This window comes from Elephas maximus, chromosome 4 (assembly GCF_024166365.1).
Source record: "Elephas maximus indicus isolate mEleMax1 chromosome 4, mEleMax1 primary haplotype, whole genome shotgun sequence".
Lineage (NCBI taxonomy): Eukaryota > Metazoa > Chordata > Mammalia > Proboscidea > Elephantidae > Elephas > Elephas maximus.
The window spans coordinates 196,510,001-196,521,932 of NC_064822.1; the positions used below are offsets into that span (position 1 = coordinate 196,510,001).

Sequence of the window (11,932 nt, forward strand, 5' to 3'; positions counted from 1 at the left end):
CAGTCGAGGCTGTTATTGAATCTTCCCTGACTTTCCTTTCCCCTGGGCCCTTTTGTGTCTCTTCTGCACAGTACATGCAGCCTCAGCCAGGAAAAGCTTGTTCCAGCCACAGCCACAGGCTGGCACATGGTTGGCCCTCCCTGCTTGCTGCCTCTGACATCACCACGTCCACTGACACCACTCCTGGGCCTGGGCGTCGCCCGCCACTGCAGATGCAGCAGGTCCCCTTTATGTGTGGCAGAGAAGCTGCCGGTCCCCTGTTCTGCCCTGTCCTGGCAGTTGTCATCTGCCTGTGTGGGGGCCTCTCCTGCTAAGCTGTGATTTTCTGGGGACCAAACTCTTAGCACCTGGTCTAGCACAAGTCAGACCTAGGAGCCCAGAAGTGAATGAGAGCTCATCTACCAAGAGGAGTTTTGTCAGTGTTTTCACTATTGCCTTTTACTTACCTGCTCCCCCCTCTGCTAGTGAAGATGAAGCTGTTGCTGATTTTCCATTGCTGCCTCCTCATGCCCACCTGCAGGGGCTGCTCTGGGCTACCTGAGTTTGCACTGCTGGCTGACCTGGGATGCACATTTTCCTTTCCCCAGGTGTAGCACCAGGTGTACTCGCAGACAGCTCATGGTCTACACTCCCCAGCAGTGTCCCCATGGCTCTACCAGGGTCACAGTCCCACTCTGCAAGGTGAGGGGTGCAGTGGGATTCCCCCGAGTCATTGGTGATTTGAGAATTTTTTCATATGTTCTTGGCCATTTCTTCAAGTTTTCCTTAAATTGCGTATTCGAATCTAGTGCCCGTTTTTAATTGATCTTGAGTATGTTTCTTCTCATCAGTTTATGGTTTCCAGTATATATTCTGGTTAACAGTTCCTTGATTGTATATGTTACAGAAATCATCTCAACTGCATTTTTTATTCTCTTACTTATATGTAATGCATATATTTTTAATTTTATTGTAGTCAGATATATAAATAATTCCCTTTATGGTTTGTGATTTCTGTTTCTTATTTAAGAAATCCTTCCCTATCTGGAGAGTGTGAAGTACTTCCCCACTTTTCTCCTGAACATTGACATGATTTCCTACGGTGTGTGATCTCTTTTCCCACCGGTTCTCAGTGAGCACCCTTCTCTTTCTGAGTGACGCCGTCTGTTGGTGAGTCTTCCTGGTGCTGCTCTGTGCAGCGGCTGTCCGTGTGTCTTCAGCAGCAGTACACCTGTGCTGTTGACCAGACTGCAGGACACACGCACATCAGGGAAGGGGAGCCCCTGGTGGTGCTCCTTCTGAACCACCTTGGCTGTCCATGGCTTTACCCTCTTTCTTGTGAAGTTTAGGAATCCCATCTTATTCCAAAATTGTACATACTTTTTTTTTTTTTTTTCTCTTTGGCGACCATCTAGCAACATGTCTTACTAGTATGCTTCTTGCATTTTTCAGGGTTTGTTTCTTCTGAAATTCATTCTTGGTAGTTCTTTGATCAAAGGCTTATGAGTGGCACATTGTCTTAGAACTTGTCTAAAAACACACGTACTCACCGCCTGATCTTGCATTATCCCTCAGCTTTGAAGGTACTGCCCCATTGCCTTCTAGCATAGACTTGGTAAGAAATCTGCTTTGTGCCTGAATTTCATTTATCGTTAAGTAGTGTCTTTTTGTCACAGCTTGTAACATTTCTTCTTTGTTCTCGACATTGCGTAGCCTCACTGCATACTACTGAGATGTGGTCTCTTCATCCCACCAGGCATTCACCCAATGTGGTCCGGGCCTCAGTACTGCAGTTCTGAGTGGTGGCTAGGCCTCCCACCACTCGCCCATGGTGGCCATGCTCCCTCCCCCTGCCACCCCACCACCATGTCTGAACCGCTCTCTCGGAGTGCCTCTCTCTGGGTAATGTTCCTAAGCATCAGCTTCCCCTTCACTGTGTCTCCTGAGTGTGAGTCAAGCACCTTACCCATGTGTCGAGTTCTGTTTCAGTTACTGTAGTCTTTTTTCCAAGATTTCCAATTATTTTGTTTTCTTAAACCAACATAGTCTGTGCTTGCTTATGGACCTTATTCTTTGTCTGTGGAGATCTTATACTTACTTCAAAGCCCCTTTTACGTTGCTTTGTTATTTTCATTTCTTCAGGGGTGAGTTCCCTTTTTGTTGCGTTAGAAGTAGATAAGTGCCATCAAGTAGACTCCAATTTATGCAGCCTTATGAACAGCAGAACAAAACGTAGCCCAGTCCTGTATCATCCTCAGGGTCACTGGCATGTTGGAGTCCATCGTTGCAGCTGTTGGGCCAGTCCATCTCCCCGAGGGTCTTCCATGCCCTCACTGGCCCCCTGCCCTCCAGACATGAAGCCGTCCCTCCGGCGACTGACCTCTCCTGTTGGCATGTACAGAGCCAGCAAGTAGGATGACGTTGTTGTGACCCGTACGGTTTTCATCAGCTGGTTTTCGGGAGCAGATCGCCAGGCCTTTCTTCCTAGTCCAGCTCTGCTGAAACTTGTCCACCCTGTGTGGCCCTGCTGGTGTTTGACATCCTGGTGGTGTAAGCTTCCAGAATCACAGCAACACACCAGCTCTCGCAGCAGAACACACTGGTAGATGGGGCGTAGGTTGTTAATTGGCTCCCTTTTCCCAACATTAGTTTCTTGGCATGCTTTCATTTTTGTGGTTGCTTGTACCACCAGCCCACAGCTCTCGTTTCCAGGCTTCTTCTATCATTATCAATCAGGCTGTTGAGGTACTGGGTCCTGTAAAGAGAGGACTTTGTTGCCTAGACTCCTTGGGGCGTACCCCACTGGCCTTAGTGAGCACTTTGGGTCCTGGAGCCTGACCTGCAGTGGTCACCATCCACAAAGGTGCCATCATCTCAGTCCACCAGTGGCAGCACGTGTCTCCTTGTTCCCTTAGCATGTGCAGGCCCGCTGTCCTTGCCCTGTGCTGGTGGGAAGAGCAGGGCTTTCCATGGAAACACAGCTCTCCTGAGGCATCCGAAATGGATGTTTGTGTTCTCTTCAGTGGCCTTGGATGAGTTTTGATACAGACTTTTGATGAGATGTTCATGAAATATGATATAAAATGTAAAAATAATATTGCACATTTGTTAATATTTTATTTACACTGTGATATGTAAAGAAGTGGCCACTGTAAGTTGTCATCTTCAACTTTTTAAAATCTGTTTTAAAGGTGGAGAAAATCAAAATTCTTTTGCGGAATGTTGATCTGACGGATGTGAAGGTGGGATCGGTCGAGGAGTTCCAGGGACAAGAGTATCTGGTCGTCATCATCTCAACTGTAGGTAGCGATGACCCCTGGTTCAGCAGATCGGCCCCTGGCTCAATGGGGCAACCCCTGCTTCAGCGGGTGACCCTGGTTCAGTGGAGTGACCCTTGGTTTTAGGGGGGTAACCAGTGTGCTTTGAAGTCATTCGATCTTCATGGTGTTCTCAGTACATTCAAAATAAAATGGCAGCGACTGACCAGGGACACAATTGCAGGGTGGTGACTCCTGGACCCCAGCGGTCAACCAGGCAGTGAGTGTCGAAAGTTATTTTTTATTAAAAATAGAAAACAAAAAAGTAAAGAAATAAAACCCAGAAAGAAATGATAAATGCCTGGGAGAAGGAGGAGCAAGATGTTGAAAGAAAAGAGGGCTACAGCGTTAGCAAACAAGGGAGAGCAGAGAGTGGGAGCTGATGGGGTGTGGGGTGCCCACCACCCCTGTCCCCAACAACACCGTTGCTGCCCACCTAAAACCAAGTGAATTCTTGAAACTCCACTTTTTATTCCCAAATGCTCTTTATTAAGCAGTGCATGTTAATTGCAGATAAGTTAGAAAATTCAGGTAACAAAAAGCAAGTAAAATCACCTAAAACCCCACCTCCCAGTGACAGCCTACCCCAGCCGCACTTGGGCCCTCCCTGTGGGGTGTTTCCCTGAGCACAGACGCTGAGCCTTGAGGAGGGCGGCAGGTTGCACGTGCTCTGCGCCCCCCACAGAGATGGGCTTAGACGTCTGTTTAATGCTTCTAAATGTTTCATCTATCGAGCGGTTCTTTCTGTGCCAAAATTAAGATGCCCTTTTTTATTCATCTTCGTGTGTTTTAGGTACGATCAAATGAAGACAGATTTGAAGATGATAGGTATTTTTTGGGTTTCTTGTCCAACTCAAAAAGATTTAACGTTGCGATCACCCGACCCAAAGCGTTGCTGATTGTGCTGGGAAACCCGCATGTCCTTGTCAGAGTGAGTCTGTGTGGCTCTGTGTGGCTGCGGTCTATCGGGAGGGCGGCACGGAGGGAGAGGGCCAGATCCCCAGGCAGTGACCCACAGCAGGTGCAGGGGCGCAGGCTCAGGAGGCAGGTGCCCTCCACCTGGAACGTGTGATTTACCTGCCTGTCTACCTGCCTCCCTCTTTTACAGGACCCCTGTTTCGGTGCATTGCTGGAGTACAGCATCACAAACGGTGTTTACACAGGATGCGACCTCCCGCCTGAACTGCAGTCCCTGCAGAAGTGAGCCGCTCTTGTCATCTCCTGAAGGACTTGCGTGCCCCGGGCCACCCCTGACCCAGGCCGCCCCTGCCCGGCCCGCCTCTCACTGGGGGAGCAGGGCCCTGGCCCCCACACCCCACCCCACCCACCCGCCACACCTGTCCCGCCCCCCGCCCTCTGCACCCCACACAGCTTAACCGTGTGAATACAGCTGCTCCCTGTGGATGTGATGGTGGGAAGGAGTCGGTCTCTGCCGTCCTGTGGGGGTCCCTGTGCGTGTGCCCAGACCCCTCACTGGCCGTTTGCTTTCCCGTCCACAGCTGTGACTAGACGCCGGCCCTGCCCCCAGCCCAGTGGGAGTCTCTGCTGTGGCTGTAGACTGGCTGCTGCACCCTGTCCTGGTAGAGAGTAAAAGAGATGGTGGCCCCTGTAGGACCATGTGTCTGCACCATGACCACGTGTCTGCCCCGTCCCTGCAGGGCACACATGGTTGCCTCCCCTAATAAAGGCTCAAGTTGTCTCTGCAGCACCCTTCCAACCATGAATGGGGCACCAGGCATCTGTGGGCACTGAGGGAGGGTGCACTCACATGGATAACCCCACCCCTGCACTGCCCCAGCTGGGAGTCCTAGATATGGCCATGATGGGTTCTAAGGGAACCACTCCTTGAGCACAGCCTGCAGACAGTCTCACGCAGCCTCTCCATAGCACCCAGAGGCATGGTCAGGGGCACATGCTTGCATCAGGGCCAACAAGCTTCTCAGTGAGGCAGGTGGAGAAGCCAGAAGGGGGCTGACCCAACCTGGGCAGGAGCAGAACCGACCTGCTCCGGACTGTGCAAGGCGGGTCCCTGCTTTCCACATTGCCAAGTCCACAGCTGGGGGGACACAGTACAGCAGCCACCCTCCCGTAGGACCCCAGGCCCCCTCCTCCCATGCAGAGCCCACACTGAGAAGCCAGGCTGCCCTTCTGGGTTCTGGTTGCTAGAAATATCTTTACAGGTGGGGAAGCTGAGGTGTAGGTGGCCACCCTGAGCCCATGTGGCCCCCATGTGGCCCCCAGCCGAGATTCAGGCCTGACTAAGCTACCATCCCCACCACAGCCTCACAGTGGGCTGGGAGCAGAGAGGATGCGTCTGTGGACATCGATGTTGTAGAAGACCCAGAGCCATTCAGCGTAACTGTCAGTTTGGCAGAAACTGAGGTGGTTCCACCTCCAACACTGTTGCCGGTATCCTGATGGACTAGGGTTCATCCTGGCTCAGTAGGTCCCCGCCATTCCTGAAAACCTCCCTGAGAGCTGGTGGGTCCAGATGCTGGACTCCAGGGGTACTGGGGAGTCAGCAGGCAGGCTGGGGGATGAGGGTCCTATCAAGGCTCTGCAGAGACAGGCCAAGGGCACACCTACAGCCATCCGCAGAGAGGGTGAGGTACTGCCTGGGACAGGCTCATGCCTGGGAGTGGGGCATGGGTCCCAGGCCTTGTCAGGCTTTCCAGAAGCTTCTGCAGAGACGCCCAGCTCAGGGCTGCCACCAGCCCCCTCCATAGCCCTGGAAAGGCCAGACTTTGGGGAGGAGGAGGAAGGGGGAGCCGCACCAGTGGGGAGGGAGCCAGAACAGATGGCTGAGGCCAGGAGCGTCAGGCCTGGGCCCACTGCCACAGCTCTGGCCCCGCATCCTCGCTCCTGTCCCCACACTCCACTGGGCCTGAGAACAGTGACACTGCGGCTCCTGTCAGAGATGAAGAATGGGTAGTCAGATGGCCGGCCATGTCTGGGCGAGGTGGGCTGTGCACCTGAGGGGCAACCATGTGGCTGTGTCCCATCTCCTCCGCTCAAGGGCCAGGATTCACCGGCAGGGCGCAGAGCAGAGTCCCAGAGAGCAGCTGGCTATGAAGAGCAGGGTGGGGGCTCTGACACCTTTAATCCAACCTACCATCTGATGTTTGTACTCACAGTGGAGGGGGGATGCGCTAAGGCCACTGGCCCAAACCGCCTCCCAGCAGAGGCCTCTGAGAGCAGAGAGATGGGTGGGGGCACCTGGCCGTAACCCAGCCCGCTAGACCACTCGGCAGGGGTCCCTGGCCACTCCCATCCAGTGCAGTAACACTGGCAGCCAGCTCAGACAGCCTCTCTGCCGAGGTCCTCCCTCCTGACCCCCCACAGTGGCTCCCAGCAAGCCCCTGCTGCTGTCCTGAGTATCGTGTCTCGTCATGGTCCCATGGGTCAGGGGTCCCGGGAGACTCTTCTGTCCCACATGGCGTTGGTGCTTACCCAGCAGTGCCTGGGCAGTAGCCCAGAGGTACTCAGCAGTCACTTAGTGATATTTGATGGTCAGTCAGTGGTTGTCCAGCAGTACTCGGTGGTCACTTGTTGGTACTGACCGGTGGGTGGGTTTGTCTGGAGGCCCCAAGAAGGGGTCACCCATTCTGGTGGTGTGTCTGGGAGGTGGGCCCCAGGAGTGTTGCCCAGAGCATTAGTCCACTGGCCCTCCTCCCCTTGCCCTCAGCCAGTGCTGGGAGCCCAGAGGGCATTGTTCTGTGGTCAGCGCTGTACTGCCAGTCCCTGCTGGTGAACCAGTGCAGGTTGAGGGGTGAGAGCCTTGCAACACCTTCGAGAGGGAAGCCGTTCCCTTTGGCTGGCTTCGGCCTGAGACACGGGCTCCCACGCTTTGCTCCCCCCAGCGGTCCCTTCACTCTCCGGTTTCCCGTGACACAGACCCTGCGCCCAACACAGCCATGACCGCTCACTGCGCTCCGTGCCTTGACTCAGGGAGGACCAACAGAGCAGGTGTGTACAGCCACGCTGAGGGGCACAGCCACTGGGAACACCAGGGCAAGACGGTGCAGGGCTGGGCCTCCAGGTTGGGCAGAAGGGCTGAGGTCTCAGCAACCATGGGGATGTTGCAGGGAGGGCCAGGGGCGTCACTCACGGACAACAGGGGCAGGGACCTGTGCTGCTCACGGGCCAGAGCAGACAGGAGGGGACAGGAAGAGAAGAGGCTGCTGGAAAGACAGTGAAGGACAGAGGAAGAAGGAAGCTGGAGAGGTAGCCCCGGATGACGAGAACAGGCTCTGCCCTGTCCCTGGAGGCTCAAAGTAAATAGGGAAGGGAAGACTTCCCACAGCCAGGGCTGGCCCACAAGGCCCTTTGCAGTCTTTTTGGTCGGCTGTCCCCTAAATGAAACTGAAAACTACGTGACCTTCACTCGTGTATCTCAATTTTTTCTTCGTCCTTGTTACAGCTGCTTGTGATACAATTCCCAAAAACAACTCCTCGTCGTTCCAGTCGATTCCAACCCATAGTGACCCTATGGAACAGAGTAGAGCTGTCCCCTAGGGTTTCCAAGGCTATAAATCTTTTCAGAAGCAGATTGCCAGGTCTCTTCTCCCGCAGAAGGGCTGGTGAGTTTGAACCACTGACCGTTTGGTTAGCAGCTGAGCACTTAACCACTGTGCTACCAGGGCTCATTTTTGATGGGATTCCTAGCGTATTGTAGTTGTTGCCATATTAAAGCAGACTTGTCACAGCAGCCTTTCACAGGGATGATAGATGTAAACCTTACAGGGACCGACAACCCACCACCACCCATTCACAAAGTACAGGGGCAAGCTGCTGTCAGCCAGAACCTTCCAGCGTCCCTCCCATTCACTTCCTCCAGGGCCTTCTAGGCTAAGGAAGAGTGCGGGAATCACACGTGTTCTCAGTGCTTCCTGCTGCCCCGTGGGGGCGTGCAGTCACTTGACTCGCCACGGCCAGTGCCACGTGAGCAGCTTTCACAGCAGAGGCAGGTCACAGCTGGGCCTCGTCTGCCGGGCTCCTGGCTGCGTTGGGCAGGGGTCAGGGGTCCCAAAGAGAGGGTGATGGACCAGAGTTCCTAGGCACCTGGGGTCGCCACGTGGGGTGACATGACCCCTGCTGTTGACACCAGTAGTAATCAAGGCTGCTTGGAGACAAAGACCGTAACTGAGGTCTCCCTTTGTGTCCCTGTGTGAAACCCTGAGGCCATGGGTGACAAGAATCTCCTCTGGGTGGTTGTCCTCACAAGAGGAGAAGACCTTGATGGAAACAGCACACAGAGTTGCAGATGTTCCCAAGCACGAAAAACAGAAGTAAAACTGAGCTGGGAATGTGTCACTCGGTGAGGAGCAAGCAGGGGCTTCTTGGCAAACAGTCCCCAGCTTCACGGGGGAACAGGACTCAGGGCTGCAATGAGACGGGCTCATCACTGTTTCCTACTTTCCCTCTTTACAGCTGTAACAGCTGAGAAAGCATGTTCACCTAAATAAGAGGATGGGAAAACATGTCTTCCTACAGCATTGCCGCTCAATCGTTCGAGATCCTTCTAAGTGTCAAAAGCTAAGAGAAAGGACAAACTGCTCCCCAGACAAGTTCCATCCCTGAGAGAAGTTTCAGGAAGAGCAGCCCTCCACTTCTCCTGCTGCAAAGGAGGTAGGGCGGGACAGCCAGGGGCTTGCCAGGGGCTGCAGATTTCAAGCTGCCGTCCAGGGTGCCATCAGAGACCTCTGCTCACTGCCCCGGCCCTGGCCCCATCCAGGGACAGCCCGTTCTGGGGAACGAGGACGCACAGCAGTGGAGGCAGCCACCACGATGGCCAACTACCGATCCTTCTTGTTTCCAACTGTCACATTCCGATCACCAGTAATCAGCAATGCATCCTAATTGCATATTGTGATCAATTTCAGACTGCCGAAGTTGGTAGAAATCTTCCGTTGCCTCATCTTCGGCCTTAGTGGTTGAATAAAAGTCATATTAACTGGCCATCCTTGTAGACAATGTCATAGCTCAGGATAGATCTTAAAATGTTCTTTTTGATGATGAATGCAATGCCATTGCTCTTCAAGTTGTCGTTTCTGGCATAGCAGACTATAGGATTGTCCAATTCAAGGTGGCCAGTAGCAGTCCATTTCAGGTAATGCCAAAGATATCGATGTTTATGTGTTCCATTTCATTTCTGACGATTTCCAATTTTCCTAGATTCATACTTCGTACATTCCACGTTCTGATTATTAATGGATGTTTGCAGCTGTTTCTTCTCATTTGAATTGTGCCACATCAGCAAATGAAGGTCCCGAAAGCTTTACTCCATCCACATCATTAAGGCCGACTCTACTTTGAGGAGGCAGCTCTTCCCCAGTCGTCTTTTGAGTGTCTTCCAGCCTGGGGGGCGCTCATCTTCTGGCACTATACCAGACAATGTTCCGTTGCTATTCATAAGGTTTCCATTGGCTAATTTTTTTCAGACGTAGACCGCGAGGTCCTTCTCCCTAGTCTGTCTCAGCCTGGAAGCTCAGCTGAAAGCTGTCCACCACGGTGACTCTGCTGGTATTAGAATATGGGTGGCATAGCTTCCACCATCACAGCAACACAAAAGCCCCCACAGTACAACAAACTGGCAGACACATGTATATGGAAAAGTAAAAGTCATGAGTACCTAAGTCATTACTGAAAAAGAAAACTGGGGTACTTGTCCAAACACATAATAAGGTATGCTACAAAATACCCCTTATAACTTTATGAATATAAGAGTAATTATTAAAGTATAATTAAATTATATTTTTATTATTATAAAAGTAATTACAGAAGTCTAACAAAATAATAAGTTTATAATTACAAAACAGTTATAAAGTAAGTCATCATTTTATAATTATTGGGCAAGTACCCTCTTTGTTTTTCTTCTTGAATTAGTTATAAAAACACGCTATTGATTTCCTACGGTTACCCTAACAAAATACCACAAACTGGGTGAGTAATACGAACAGAAATTCGTTGTCCCACAGCCTGCAGGCTGGAAGTCCCAGATCGGGGTGTTGGCCATGTTGATTCCTTCTGAGGCTCTGAGGGAGAACCTGTCCCTTCCTCTCTCCCAGCTTCTGGAGGCCCTGGATGTTCATTCCTGGCCTGCAGCTGCAGGTGCCACATGGCATCCTTCCTCTGCTTCCCTGTCTTTTTGTGTATCTTCTGCAAGGACACCACTCAGATGGGGTCAGAACCCACCCTGCTCCAGCATGACCTCATGCTAGCCTAACTGATAACATCTTCAAAGACCCTATTTTCCAAACAAGGTCACATTTACAGGTTCGGGGGCTAGAATTTAAACATATCTTTTGGGGGACACGATTCAACCCATCACACACTGGTAAAGGCCCAGGCACTGACGTGTAAACCAGGGAGCATAGAGGGAGATCCATCTACAGATACGGACTTGGTTATGGGTTGAATCATGTCCCCAAAGGGATACACTGAGGTCCTAGCCACCGCCCCCGTACCTGTGAGTGTGATCTTGTTTGGAAACAGGGTCTTTGCAGATGTTACGGTTAACTTGAGGTCACACTGGAGTAGTGTGTATCCTGATCCATCTGAGGGCCGTTTTATAAAAGAGGGAACCAGGCCACTGCCTGTGAGTCTCTTACCGACTCATGGCAACGCCACCTGTGCAGAGTAGGGCTGTGCTCCACAGGGTTTCTGTGGCTGAGGCTTTTCGGAAGCAGATTGCCAGGCCTTTCTTTCAAGTGCCTCTGGGTGGGCTCAGACCCTTCGGTTAGTCGCTGCTTGACTGCACCACCCAGGAGTCCATGAAAGGGGAGAACAGACACACACAAAGGAGGAAAACACCATGCGAAGATGCAGCTGCAAGCCAAGGAATGCCTGGAGCCCCCAGAAGCTGGGAGAGAGGCCTGGAGCAGATTCTCCCTCAGAGCCTCAAAAGGAATCAACACAGCCAGTACCCCCATCTGGACTCCCAGCATCCAGAACTGTGAGATTAGAAAGGGCTGGAGCCCAGGAGCTGGTGTGGTTCAGAAACACGAAGGGTGACCGGTAAGAAAAGGAAGAAATAGAATGCACGGTAAAGCACGTGCCCCCTGTAGCTGGACCCTCACAGGGAAACTCAGTGCCTGCAAAATGGGGTGCTCAGTGCCTGGCTCTGGAGTAAATTACTGAGCAATGTTAGAACTCCAACCACACGAGATATCTTGCAAGGTTTAATCTGTGTGCCCTGTAGAGGAGCTCTGGTGAGCACAGTGGTTAAGAGCTCCGCTGCTAACCAAAAGGTTGCAGTTGGAATAGACCAGCTGGTACCTGGAAACCCTGTGAGGCAGTTCTACTCTGGCCTGTAGGGTCGCTGTGTCTTAATGCTCTGAACTGCAACTGTTCTGGGTTTTTGGGTGTATAGAGGAAGGGACCACTGATGAAAGAAGGAAAACCCCTGAAAGGAAGCCTGTCTTCCCTGGCAGCTGATGAAGATGCTCAGGGAGGGAAGAGCTGAGCCTGAGATTCAAACCCAAAAGTGTGTGAAGTTGTCCTGGGGTGGCAGGGAGTCCCCGGCCGGAGGCACCAAGACCCCCCGATTCTGCCCCAAGGGCTGACGGCAGAGGGGCTGGGAGAAGTGTCCGTAAAAACCAACCCAGTGCTGTCGAGTGCCTGTGGACCCATGCTAA

At 52.3% G+C, this 11,932-nt stretch overlaps 1 protein-coding gene across 1 annotated transcript in view; it reads left to right on the forward strand.

Moving 5' to 3' along the window:
- The window catches only part of MOV10L1 (Mov10 like RISC complex RNA helicase 1), a 94,303-nt gene extending 89,339 nt beyond the window's left edge, over positions 1-4,964 (forward strand). The window contains 4 exon segments of the mRNA XM_049884707.1: positions 3,171-3,278; positions 4,090-4,227; positions 4,405-4,496; positions 4,796-4,964. Of these exon segments, the coding sequence (XP_049740664.1) occupies positions 3,171-3,278; positions 4,090-4,227; positions 4,405-4,496; positions 4,796-4,805 (348 nt within the window). The 3' untranslated portion in view covers positions 4,806-4,964.
- Positions 4,965-11,932: the final 6,968 nt, after the last annotated feature.